At 40.1% G+C, this 14,306-nt stretch overlaps 1 protein-coding gene across 1 annotated transcript in view; it reads left to right on the forward strand.

Annotated features, from left to right (window-relative positions):
* LOC103224846 (selection and upkeep of intraepithelial T-cells protein 1) overlaps window positions 1–13,992 on the forward strand; it is a 53,507-nt gene extending 39,515 nt beyond the window's left edge. Inside the window, exon 6 of the mRNA XM_073008013.1 lies at window positions 13,772–13,992. Within this exon, the coding sequence (XP_072864114.1) occupies window positions 13,772–13,992 (221 nt within the window). The remainder of the gene's footprint in view (window positions 1–13,771) is intronic.
* The last annotated feature ends 314 nt before the right edge of the window (window positions 13,993–14,306 follow it).

Below are 14,306 nucleotides of genomic sequence, written 5' to 3' on the forward strand. Positions count from 1 at the left end.
CACAAAAGTTCACCAAAAATATTTATCCCATTTACACATAATCATTTTTTTTCATTTTTAACAGTTTGTCTAGATTACTTCTGAAAACTGAGCTATTAGACACTGTCATTTAAGGTTAATTATTTTCTTGTTAACCACTTTTTAATATAGCCAGTGAACATCACATGCTCACCTAAATAAAAGCCCCAAAGTTAAATACATAGGTGTTTTTGCTGATAACTCAAAAAATTTAGCTAACAATATCAAACTATTCCATCTGTCAAAGAAAGCACACAAATCAAGACCTTTTTGTTTTGACTGAGTTAATACTTTTTAACCTTCTATGCCAAACACTGAGAACTCAAAATATCTAGCAAAAATATATAAAACCAAAGCAAAAATGTATGTTTACAATTCTAAAGACATTTCTATTTTTATTTTACTGGTAATTTTAAAACCAGCTTGTTTAGTAAAGATTTACTTCAGTTGTATGAACTTGAAAATTGCTTGAAATTATTTACTTAGTTTATGAGTGCTCTTCTGCTTACAAGCCAATTTGGTAGCCACAACATGTAACAATAAGTGTACATACAAATAAACACATTTACACATATGTACACACACAAATGAATATCCAATAGCTTTTACCTTGGAACTTTAGCCATAAGATAGCAATACAAGCTCAACCATTGTACACGGTTACACTTTGTTTGCCCCAATAGGTAATCCAACAAAGGCTGTGAACCAAAATTTTAGATAAAGCAGTTTCTATGAAAGTTTTATTTTTAAAGTGCAAACCTCCCCAGACTCCAAAGAACACTGAGGACCAACAGCAGCAAAAGAGAACATCACAGTCACATAGGGTGTAACTCTATGTACAGCCCAACCCTGCTTAGAACAGCAGCACAAAAGTCTAGATACATGCAACTCCATCTCACCCCATGACAGGCCCTGGTATGTGATGTTCCCTGCCCTGTGTCCAAGTGTTCTCATTGTTCAATTCCCACCTATGAGTGAGAACATGCGGTGTTTGGTTTTCTGTCCTTGTGATAGTTTGCTGAGAATGATGATTTCCAGCTTCATCCATGTCCATGCAAAGGACATGAACTCATCATTTTTTATGGCCGCATAGTATTCCATGGTGTATATGTGCTACATTTTCTCAATCCAGTCTATCATTGATGGACATGTGGGTTGGTTCCAAGTCTTTGTTATTGTGAATAATGCCACAATAAACATATGTGTGAATGTGTCTTTATAGTAGCATGATTTATAATTCTTTGGGTATATATCCAGTAATGGGATCGCTGAGTCAAATGGTATTTCTAGTTCTAGATCCTTGAGGAACTGCCACACTGTCTTTCACAATGATTGAACTAATTTACACTCCCACCAACAGTGTAAAAGTGTTCCTATTTCTCCACATCCTCTCCAGCATCTGTTGTTTCCTGAAATTTTAATGATCACCATTCTAACTGGTAAGAGATGGTATCTCATTGTGGTTTTGATTTGCATTTCTCTGATGGCCAGTGATGATGAGCATGTTTTCATGTGTCTGTTGACTGCATAAATGTCTTCTTTTGAGAAGTGTCTGTTCATAGCCTTTGCCCACTTTTTGATGGGATTGTTTGTTTTTTTGGCTGTAAATTTGTTTAAGTTCTGTGTGGATTCTGTATATTAGCCCTTTGTCAGATGAGTAGATTGCAAAACTTTTCTTGCATTCTGTAGGTTGCCTGTTCACTCTGATGGTACTTTCTTTTGCTGTGCAGAAGCTATTTAATTAGGTTCCATCTGTCTATCTTGGCTTTTGTTGCCATTGCTTTTGGTGTTTTAGTCATGAAGTCCTTGCCCATGCCTGTGCCCTGAATGGTATTGCCTAGGTTTTCTTCTAGAGTTTTTATGGTTTTAGGTCTAACATTTAAGTCTTTAATCCATCTTGAATTAGTTTTTGTATAAGTCGTAAAGAAGGGATCCAGTTTTAGGTTTCTACATATGGCTAGCCAGTTTTCTCAGCACCATTTATTAAATAGGGAATCCTTTCCCCATTGCTTGTTTTCATCAGGTTTGTCAAAGATCAGATGGTTGTAGATGTGTGGTGTTATTTCTGAGGCCCCTGTTCTGTTCTATTGGTCTATATCTCTGTTTTGGTACCAGTACCATGCTGTTTTGGTTACTGTAGCCTTGTAGTATAGTTTGAAGTCAGGTAGCGTGATGCCTCCAGCTTTGTTCTTGGTGCTTAGGATTGTCTTGGCAATGTGGGCTCTTTTTTGGTTCCATATGAATTTTAAAGTATCTTTTTCCAATTCTCTGAAGAAAGTCATTGGTAACTTGATGGGATGGCATTGAATCTATAAGTTACCTTGGACAGTATGGCCATTTTCATGACATTGATTCTTCCTATCCATGAGTATGGAATGTTCTTCCATTTGTTTGTATCCTCTTTTATTTCACTGAGCAGTGGTTTGCAGTTCTCCTTGAGGAGGTCCCTCAGATCCCTCATAAGATGGATTCCTAGGTATTTCATTCTCTTTGTAGCAATTGTGAATGTGAGTTCACTCATTTGAACTCTGCCTGTCTGTTATTGGTATATAGGATTGCTTGTTATTTTTGCACATTGATTTTGTATCCTGAGACTTTGCTGAAGTTTCTTATCAGCTTAAGGAGATTTTGGGCTGAGGCAATGGGATTTTCTAAATATACTATCATGTCATCTGCAAACAGGGAAAATTTGACTTCCTCTTTTCCTAATTGAATGTCCTTTGTTTCTTTCTCTTGCCTGATTGCCCTGGCCAGAACTTCCAACACTATGTTGAATAGGAGTGGTGAGAGAGGGCATCCTTGTCTTGTGCCAGTTTTCAAAGGGAATGCTTCCAGTTTTTGCCCATTCAGTGTGATATTGGCTGTGGGTTTGTCATAAATAGCTCCTATTATTTTGAGATATGTTCCATCAATACCTAGTTTATAGCATGAAGAGTTTTTAGCATGAAGGGCTGTTGAATTTTATTGAAGGCCTTTTCAGAATCTATTGAGATAATCGTGTGGTGTTTGTCATTGGTTCTGTTTATGTGATGGATTACATTTATTGATTTATGTATGTTGAACCAGCCTTGCATCCCAGGGATGAAGTCAACTTGATCGTGATGGATAAGCTTTTTGATGTGCTTCTGGATTCAGTTTGCCAGTGTTTTATTGAGGATTTTTGCATTGATGTTCATCAGGTATATTGGTCTAAAATTCTCTTTTTTTGTGTTTCTGCCAGACTTTGATATCAGGATGATGCTGGCTTCATCAAATGAGTTAGGGAGGATTCTCTCTTTTTCTACTGATTGGAATAGTTTCAGAAGGAATGATACCAGCTCCTCTTTGTACCTCTGGTGTAATTTGGCTGTGAATCCTTCTGGTCCTGGACTTTTTAAAATTGGTAGGCTATTAATTATTGCTGCAATTTCAGAGCCTGTTATAAGTCTGTTCAGAGATTCAACTCCTTCCTGATTCATTCCTGGGATGGTGTATATGTCCATGAATTTATCCATTTCTTCTAGATTTTGTTGTTTATTTGAGGTGTTTGTAATATTCTCTGATGGTAGTTTGTATTTCTGTGGGATCAGTGGTGATATCCCCTTTATCATTTTTTATTGCATCTATTTTATTCTTCTCTCTTTTCTTCTTTATTAGTCTTGCTAGTGGTCTATCTATTTTGTTGATCTTTTCAAAATATCAGCTCCTGCTTTCATTGATTTTTTGGAGTTTTTTTTGTGGCTCTATCTCCTTCAGTTCTGCTCAAATCTTAGTTATTTCTTGCCTTCTGCTTGCTTTTGAATTTGCTTGCGCTTGCTTCTCTAGTTCTTTAAATTGTGATGTTAGGGTGTCGATTTTAGACCTTTCCTGCTTTGTCTTGTGGGCATTTAATGCTATAAAATTTCCTTTCCACATTGCTTTAAATGTGTCTCTGAGACTGGTACGTTGTGTCTTGGTTTTCATTGGTTTCAAAGAACATCTTTATTTCTGCCTTCTTTTTGTTATTTACCTAGTAGTCATTCAGGAGCACATTGCTCAATTTCCATTTAGTTTTGTGGTTTTGAGTGAGTTTCTGAATCCTGAGTTCTAATTTGATTGCACTGTTGTCTGATAGACAGTTTGCAGTGATTTCTGTTTTTCTAGTTTTTTTTTTTTTTTTTTTTTTTACATTTACTTAGGAGTGCTTTACTTCCAATTATATGGTCAGTTTTAGAATAAGTGCAATGTGGTGCTGAGAAGAATGTACATTCTGTTGATTTGGGGTGGAAAGTTCTGTAGATGTCTAGTAGATCTGCTTGATGCAAAGCTGAATTCAAGTCCTGGATATTCTTGTTAACCTCCTGTCTCATAGATCTGTCTAATACTGACAGTGGGGTGTTAAAGCCGCCCATTATTTTTGTATGGGAGTCTAAGTCTCTTTGTTGTTCTCTAAGGACTTGCTTTATGAATCTGGATGCTCCTGTATGGGGAGCATATATATTTAGGATAGTTAGCTCTTCCTGTTGAATTGATCCCTTTACCGCTATGTAATGGCCTTCTTTGTCTCTTTTGATCTTTGATGGTTTAAAGTCTGTTTTATCAGAGACTAGGATTGCAACCCCTGCTTTTTTTGCTTTCCGTTTGCTTGGTAGATTTTCCTCCATCCCTTTATTTTGATTCTATGTGTATCTCTGCACATGAGACGGGTTTCCTGAATACAGCACACTGATGGGTCTTGACTCTTTATCCAACTTGCCAGTCTGTGTCTTTTAACTGGGGCATTTAGCCCATTTATATTTAAGGTTAATATTGTCAGGAGTGAATTTGATCCCATCATTATGATGATGTTAATTGGTTATTATGCCAATTAGTTTATGTAGTTTCTTCCTAGCATGGATGGTCTTTACAATTTGGCATGTTTTTGCAGTGGCTGGTACCAGTTGTTCCTTTCCATATTTAGTGCTTCCTTTAGTAGCTTTTGTAAGGCAGGCCTGGTGGTGACAAAATCTCTTAGTATGTACTTGTCTCTATAGGATTTTATTTCTCCTTCACTTATGAAGTTTAGTTTGGCTGGATATCAGATTCTTGGTTGAAAATTCTTTTCTTTAAGAATATTGTATATTGGTCCCCAATCTCTTCTGGCTTGTAGGGTTTCTGTCGACAGATCCACTGTTAGTCTGATGGGCTTCCCTTTGTGGGTAACCAGATCTTTCTTTCCGGCTGCCTTAACATTTTTTCCTTCATTTCAACTTCAGTGAATCTGACAATTATTTGTCTTGGGGTTGCTCTTCTCAAGGAGTATCTTTGTGGTATTCTCTGTGTTTCCTGAATTTGAATGTTGGCCTGCCTTGCTAGGTTGGGGAAGTTCTCCTGGATAATACCCTGAAGAGTGTTTTCCAACTTGGTTCCATTCTCCCCATCACTTTTAGGTGCACCTATCCAACATTGATTTGGTCTTTTCACATAATCCCATATTTCTTGGAGGTTTTTTTGTTTCTTTTTACTCTTTTTTTCCCTCTAAACTTGTCTTTTTGCTTTATTTCATTAATTTGATCTTCAATCACTGATATCCTTTCTTCCACTTGATTTTATTGGCTATTGAAGCTTGTGAATGCATCACGAAGTTCTCGTGTCATGGTTTCAGTTCCATCAGGTCATTTAACATCTTCTTTACACTGTTTATTCTCGTTAGGCTTTCATCTAACATTTCTCAAGGGTTTTAGCTTCCTTGTGATGGGTTAGAACTTGCTCCTTTAGCTTGAAGAAGTTTGTTATTACCAACCTTCTGAAGTCTACTTTTGTCAACTTGTCAAACTCATTCTCTGTCCAGCTTTGTTCTGTTGCTGGTGAGGAGCTGCAGTCCTTTGGAGGAGAAGAGGCACTCTGGTTTTTAGAATTTTCTGCTTGTCAGCTCTGGTTTCTCCCCATCTTTGTGGTTTTATCTACCTTTGGTCTTTGATGATGGTGACCTACATATGGGGTTTTGGTGTGGATGTCCTTTTTGTTGATGCTGATGCTATTCCTTTCTGTTTGTTAGTTTTCCTTCTAACAGTTAGGTCCCTCAGCTGCAGGTCTGTTGGAATTTCTTGGAGGTCTATTCTAGACCCTGTTTGCCTGGGTATCAAAAGTGGAGGCTGCAGAATGGTAAATATTGCAGAACAGCAAATATTGCTGCCTGATCCTTCCTCTGGTAGTTTCGTCCCCAAGTGGTGCCTGCCTGTATGAGGTATCAGGTGGCCCCTACTGGGAGGTGTCTCCCAGTTAGACTACAAGGGGGTCAGGCACCTACTTGAGGAGGCAGCCTGTCCATATTCAGAGCTCAAACTCCATGCTGGGAGAACCACTGCTCTCTTCAGAGATGTTAGGCAGGGTTGTTTAAGTCTGCAGAAGTTTCTGCTGCCTTTTGGTTCAGCTATGCCCTACCCACAGAAGTGGAGTCTACAGAGGCAGGTGGGCTTCCCAGCCAGTTTGTTTACCTACTCAAGCCTCAGCAATGGCAGATGCCCCTCCCCCTCCAGAATGCCACCTCACAGGTAAATCTCAGACTGCTGCACTGGAAGTGGACAAGGCTCCGTGGGCATGGGACCCACTGAGCCAGGCACAGGAGAGAATCTCCTGGTCTGCTGGTTTCTAAGTCCGTGGGAAAAAGTGCAGTATTTGTGAGGAAGTGTCCCATTTTCCCATGTACAGTCTATCATGGCTTCCCTTGGCTAAGAAAGGGAAATCCCCTGATTCCTTGCGCTCCCCAGGTGAGGCAACACCCTGCCCTGCTTCGGCTCACCCTCTGTGGGCTGCACCCACTGTCCGTAGATTCTACCATTACTATTACCAAGTTATTTAAGACTTCTCTCAGCTGTTCAGAGGCCCTGAGCTCTTCCAGTCTCTGGAAAACACCACTTTCATTCAGGTTCTTGTCATAGCACATGGCATGCCTGAGGCATTTGTCATTTACACAGTCACTAATTGAGCAAATATTTAGTGATTAATAACTATGGTTAATAACTGTAGTTGATATAAGAGAGTAATTTCTTTTTTTTTTAATTTTTTTATTTTTATTTTTTAAATTTATTTATTATTATTAAACTTCAAGTTGTAGGGTACATGTGCACAACGTGCAGGTTTGCTACATATGTATACTTGTGCCATGTTGGTGTGCTGCACCCATCAACTCGTCATTTACATCAGGTATAACTCCCAATGCAATCCCTCCCCCCTCCCCCCTCCCCATGATAGGCCCCGGTGTGTGATGTTCCCCTTCCCGAGTCCAAGTGATCTCATTGTTCAGTTCCCGCCTATGAGTGAGAACATGCGGTGTTTGGTTTTCTGTTCTTGTAATAGTTTGCTGAGAATGATGGTTTCCAGCTGCATCCATGTCCCTACAAAGGACACAAACTCATCCTTTTTTATGGTTGCATAGTATTCCATGGTGTATATGTGCCACATTCTCTTAATCCAATCTGTCACTGATGGACATTTGGGTTGATTCCAAGTCTTTGCTATTGTGAATAGTGCTGCAATAAACATACGTGTGCATGTGTCTTTATAGCAGCATAATTTATAATCCTTTGGGTATATACCTAGTAATGGGATGGCTGGGTCATATGGTACATCTAGTTCTAGATCCTTGAGGAATCGCCATACTGTTTTCCATAATGGTTGAACTAGTTTACAATCCCACCAACAGTGTAAAAGTGTTCCTATTTCTCCACATCCTCTCCAGCACCTGTTGTTTCCTGACTTTTGAATGATCGCCATTCTAACTGGTGTGAGATGGTATCTCATTGTGGTTTTGATTTGCATTTCTCTGATGGCCAGTGATGATGAGCATTTTTTCATGTGTCTGTTGGCTGTATGAATGTCTTCTTTTGAGAAATGTCTGTTCATATCCTTTGCCCACTTTTTGATGGGGTTGTTCGTTTTTTTCTTGTAAATTTGTTTGAGTTCTTTGTAGGTTCTGGATATTAGCCCTTTGTCAGATGAGTAGATTGCAAAAATTTTCTCCCATTCTGTAGGTTGCCTGTTCACTCTGATGGTAGTTTCTTTTGCTGTGCAGAAGCTCTTTAGTTTAATGAGATCCCATTTGTCAATTTTGGCTTTTGCTGCCGTTGCTTTTGGTGTTTTAGACATGAAGTCTTTGCCCATGCCTATGTCCTGAATGGTACTACCTAGGTTTTCCTCTAGGATTTTTATGGTATTAGGTCTAACATTTAAGTCTCTAATCCATCTTGAATTAATTTTCGTATAAGGAGTAAGGAAAGGATCCAGTTTCAGCTTTCTACTTATGGCTAGCCAATTTTCCCAGCACCATTTATTAAATAGGGAATCCTTTCCCCATTTCTTGTTTCTCTCAGGTTTGTCAAAGATCAGATGGCTGTAGATGTGTGGTATTATTTCTGAGGACTCTGTTCTGTTCCATTGGTCTATATCTCTGTTTTGGTACCAGTACCATGCTGTTTTGGTTACTGTAGCCTTGTAGTATAGTTTGAAGTCAGGTAGCGTGATGCCTCCAGCTTTGTTCTTTTGACTTAGGATTGTCTTGGAGATGCGGGCTCTTTTTTGGTTCCATATGAACTTTAAAGCAGTTTTTTCCAATTCTGTGAAGAAGCTCATTGGTAGCTTGATGGGGATGGCATTGAATCTATAAATTACCTTGGGCAGTATGGCCATTTTCACGATATTGATTCTTCCTATCCATGAGCATGGTATGTTCTTCCATTTGTTTGTGTCCTCTTTTATTTCAGTGAGCAGTGGTTTGTAGTTCTCCTTGAAGAGGTCCTTTACATCCCTTGTAAGTTGGATTCCTAGGTATTTTATTCTCTTTGAAGCAATTGTGAATGGAAGTTCATTCCTGATTTGGCTCTCTGTTTGACTGTCACTGGTGTATAAGAATGCTTGTGATCTTTGCACATTAATTTTGTATCCTGAGACTTTGCTGAAGTTGCTTATCAGCTTAAGGAGATTTTGGGCTGAGACAATGGCGTTTTCTAAATATACAATCATGTCGTCTGCAAACAGGGACAATTTGACTTCTTCTTTTCCTAACTGAATCCCCTTGATTTCTTTCTCTTGCCTGATTGCCCTAGCCAGAACTTCCAACACTATGTTGAATAGGAGTGGTGAGAGAGGGCATCCCTGTCTTGTGCCAGTTTTCAAAGGGAATTTTTCCAGTTTTTGCCCATTCAGTATGATATTGGCTGTGGGTTTGTCATAAATAGCTCTTATTATTTTGAGGTACGTTCCATCAATACCGAATTTATTGAGCGTTTTTAGCATGAAGGGCTGTTGAATTTTGTCAAAACCTTTTCTGCATCTATTGAGATAATGATGTGGTTCTTGTCTTTGGTTCTGTTTATATGCTGGATTATGTTTATTGATTTGCGAATGTTGAACCAGCCTTGCATCCCAGGGATGAAGCCCACTTGATCATGGTGGATAAGCTTTTTGATGTGCTGCTGAATCCGGTTTGCCAGTATTTTATTGAGGATTTTTGCATCGATGTTCATCAGGGATATTGGTCTAAAATTCTCTTTTTTTGTTGTGTCTCTGCCAGGCTTTGGTATCAGGATGATGTTGGCCTCATAAAATGAGTTAGGGAGGATTCCCTCTTTTTCTATTGATTGGAATAGTTTCAGAAGGAATGGTACCAGCTCCTCCTTGTACCTCTGGTAGAATTCAGCTGTGAATCCATCTGGTCCTGGACTTTTTTTGGTTGGTAGGCTATTAATTATTGCCTCAATTTCAGAGCCTACTATTGGTCTATTCAGGGATTCAACTTCTTCCTGGTTTAGTCTTGGAAGAGTGTAAGTGTCCAGGAAATTATCCATTTCTTCTAGATTTTCCAGTTTATTTGCGTAGAGGTGTTTATAGTATTCTCTGATGGTAGTTTGTATTTCTGTGGGGTCGGTGGTGATATCCCCTTTATCATTTTTAATTGCATCGATTTGATTCTTCTCTCTTTTCTTCTTTATTAGTCTTGCTAGTGGTCTGTCAATTTTGTTGATCTTTTCAAAAAACCAACTCCTGGATTCATTGATTTTTTGGAGGGTTTTTTGTGTCTCTATCTCCTTCAGTTCTGCTCTGATCTTAGTTATTTCTTGCCTTCTGCTAGCTTTCGAATGTGTTTGCTCTTGCTTCTCTAGTTCTTTTAATTGCGATGTTAGAGTGTCAATTTTAGATCTTTCCTGCTTTCTCTTGTGGGCATTTAGTGCTATAAATTTCCCTCTACACACTACTTTAAATGTGTCCCAGAGATTCTGGTATGTTGTATCTTTGTTCTCATTGGTTTCAAAGAACATCTTTATTTCTGCCTTCATTTCGTTATGTACCCAGTAGTCATTCAGGAGCAGGTTGTTCAGTTTCCATGTAGTTGAGCGGTTTTGATTGAGTTTCTTAGTCCTGAGTTCTAATTTGATTGCACTGTGGTCTGAGAGACAGTTTGTTATAATTTCTGTTCTTGTACATTTGCTGAGGAGTGCTTTACTTCCAATTACGTGGTCAATTTTGGAGTAAGTACGATGTGGTGCTGAGAAGAATGTATATTCTGTTGATTTGGGGTGGAGAGTTCTATAGATGTCTATTAGTTCTGCTTGCTGCAGAGATGAGTTCAATTCCTGGATATCCTTGTTAACTTTCTGTCTCGTTGATCTGTCTAATGTTGACAGTGGGGTGTTGAAGTCTCCCATTATTACTGTATGGGAGTCTAAGTCTCTTTGTAAGTCTCTAAGGACTTGCTTTATGAATCTGGGTGCTCCTATATTGGGTGCATATATATTTAGGATAGTTAGCTCTTCCTGTTGAATTGATCCCTTTACCATTATGTAATGGCCTTCTTTGTCTCTTTTGATCTTTGATGGTTTAAAGTCTGTTTTATCAGAGACTAGTATTGCAACCCCCGCTTTTTTGTGTTCTCCATTTGCTTGGTAAATCTTCCTCCATCCCTTTATTTTGAGCCTATGTATGTCTCTGCGTGTGAGATGGGTCTCCTGAATACAGCAGACTGATGGATCTTGACTCTTTATCCAGTTTGCCAGTTTGTGTCTTTTAATTGGAGCATTTAGTCCATTTACATTTAAGGTTAAGATTGTTATGTGTGAACTTGATCCTGCCATTATGATATTAACTGGTTATTTTGCTCGTTAGTTGATGCAGTTTCTTCCTAGCCTTGATGGTCTTTACATTTTGGTGTGTTTTTGCAATGGCTGGTACCGGTTGTTCCTTTCCATGTTTAGTGCTTCCTTCAGGGTCTCTTGTAAGGCAGGCCTAGTGGTGACAAAATCTCTAAGCATTTGCTTATCTGTAAAGGATTTTATTTCTCCTTCACTTATGAAACTTAGTTTGGCTGGATATAAAATTCTGGGTTTAAAATTCTTTTCTTTAAGAATGTTGAATATTGGCCCCCACTCTCTTCTGGCTTGAAGAGTTTCTGCCGAGAGATCTGCTGTTAGTCTGATGGGCTTCCCTTTGTGGGTAACCCGACCTTTCTCTCTGGCTGCCCTTAAGATTTTTTCCTTCATTTCAACTTTGGTGAATCTGGCAATTATGTGTCTTGGAGTTGCTCTTCTCGAGGAGTATCTTTGTGGCGTTCTCTGTATTTCCTGGATTTGAATGTTGGCCTGCCCTACTAGGTTGGGGAAGTTCTCCTGGATGATATCCTGAAGAGTGTTTTCCAACTTGGTTCCATTTTCCCCCTCACTTTCAGGCACCCCAATCAGACGTAGATTTGGTCTTTTTACATAATCCCATACTTCTTGCAGGCTTTGTTCATTTCTTTTTCTTCTTTTTTCTTTTGGTTTCTCTTCTCGCTTCATTTCATTCATTTGATCCTCCATCGCTGACATTCTTTCTTCCAGTTGATCGAGTCGGTTACTGAAGCTTGTGCATTTGTCACGTATTTCTCGTGCCATGGTTTTCATCTCTTTCATTTCGTTTGTGAGCTTCTCTGCATTAATTACTCTAGCCATCAATTCTTCCACTTTTTTTTCAAGATTTTTAGTTTCTTTGCGCTGGGTACGTAATTCCTCCTTTAGCTCTGAGAAATTTGATGGACTGAAGCCTTCTTGTCTCATGTCGTCAAAGTCATTCTCCATCCAGCTTTGATCCGTTGCTGGCGATGAGCTGCGCTCCTTTGCCAGGGGAGATGCGCTCTTATTTTTTGAATTTCCAGCTTTTCTGCCCTGCTTTTTCCCCATCTTTGTGGTTTTATCTGCCTCTGGTCTTTGATGATGGTGATGTACTGATGGGGTTTTGGTGTAGGTGTCCTTCCTGTTTGATAGCTTTCCTTCTAACAGTCAGGATCCTCAGCTGTAGGTTGTAGCTGTAGGAGATTGCTTGAGGTCCACTCCAGACCCTGTTTGCCTGGGTATCAGCAGCAGAGGCTGCAGAAGATAGAATATTTCTGAACAGCGAGTGTACCTGTCTGATTCTTGCTTTGAAAGCTTCCTCTCAGGGGTGTACTCCACCCTGTGAGGTGTGGGGTGTCAGACTGCCCCTAGTGGGGGATGTCTCCCAGTTAGGCTACTCAGGGGTCAGGGACCCACTTGAGCAGGGAGTCTGTCCTTTCTCAGATCTCAACCTCCGTGTTGGGAGATCCACTGCTCTCTTCAAAGCTGTCAGACAGAGTCGTTTGCATCTGCAGAGCTGCTGCGTTTGTTATTGTTTACTGTGCCCTGTCCCCAGAGGTGGAGTCTACAGAGACAGGCAGGTTTCCTTGAGCTGCTGTGAGCTCCACCCAGTTCGAGCTTCCCAGCAGCTTTGTTTACCTACTTAAGCCTCAGCAATGGCGGGCGCCCCTCCCCCAGCCTCGCTGCTGCCTTGCCGGTAGATCACAGACTGCTGTGCTAGCAATGAGGGAGGCTCCGTGGGTGTGGGACCCTTCCGGCCAGGTGTGGGATATGATCTCCTGGTGTGCCTGTTTGCTTAAAGTGCAGTTTTGGGGTGGGAGTTACCCGATTTTCCAGGTGTTGTGTGTCTCAGTTCCCCTGGCTAGGAAAAGGGATTCCCTTCCCCCTTGCGCTTTACAGGTGAGGCAATGCCTCGCCCTGCTTCAGCTCTCGCTGGTCGGGCTGCAGCAGCTGACCAGCACCGATCCTCTGGCACTCCCTAGTGAGATGAACCCAGTACCTCAGTTGAAAATGCAGAAATCACCGGTCTTCTGTGTCGCTCGCGCTGGGAATTGGAGACTGGAGCTGTTCCTATTCGGCCATCTTGCTCCGCCCCCCGAGAGTAATTTCTAATAGGTGTAGTAATGAAACAGGTGCCTTCATTGCTGGCAGTGGTGCTACCATGATGAGATATGTTAAACAATACTATGATATGGGCATGTTTACTACTTTAGAACCACAGAGAAAAGATAATTAAAAGGAGAATTATGACATAGATGATAGTATGACTTTTAAGAATTTTGAGATCTTTTTTATTCTAGAGAGTCTGCTCACCCAAGACTATTCTATTTTACGACACTCCTCACAAGGCCCAGTATTCTTGAGGGTCCTCAGCACCAGCTAATGTGGGTAAATACACAATGTGTTTATCTGTCCTTCAGACTGTGGCCACTCAAGGAAAATACTATGCTGCTTGAGAAGAAAGGCATCTGCCTTGTCACAGCCTTCTTCTGGTCTTAGCCCAAATATACTCATATCCAGGATCATCCACATAGCCCAACCTACTTCTCCCCAACCCTCAGACACACTCAGATGGTATGAAGCAACAGGAACCTGGAGAGTAAACTTATCATAAATCTCTGAACAAGCCCTCCTCTCTCTGCTGCAACAATCCTAAATGTTCCATCTCTCCCTAGTTCCATTTTCAGATCAAAAATTCCAATTGGTTTCTATGTATTTGGAAGATATGACTGTGATGGTGTGGGTGCTGATGGTCTTCATCACCATGCTTATTTCCTTGGTTTACTTCAGACTGAGAGGTAATTGTAAAAGGAAGGGTGGTAACTCAGAGGGAATCATTCCTTTGATGGATCTCCAGATGTCCAGAAGAGTGACCATTCTTATCCTTGTGCCTTAGTAACTGGAAGAAAAAACAAAGACCTGTGTGTTATACAAGAATTTCCTGATTGTAGCCTTTTCAAGGTTCCTGGGGTTCTACCAGTGCCCATGTTGTTGTCTCAAATGGCAATAACTTTCTCAACATTGATTGAATTGGATTGGATAACTCTCCCAGATAAATATGGAAGGTTTAACTATATTTCATCCAGAAGGCATTCACCAAACTTTCTGTATATTGAGCTCTTTGAAAAATTTGCAGGATTTCCTCTCTTCTTATCTCAAGGACCGACTTGAAAATTAATACCATACTCTTTTTTAGAAACATGTAAGTGT

Source organism: Chlorocebus sabaeus, chromosome 20, assembly GCF_047675955.1.
Source record: "Chlorocebus sabaeus isolate Y175 chromosome 20, mChlSab1.0.hap1, whole genome shotgun sequence".
NCBI lineage: Eukaryota > Metazoa > Chordata > Mammalia > Primates > Cercopithecidae > Chlorocebus > Chlorocebus sabaeus.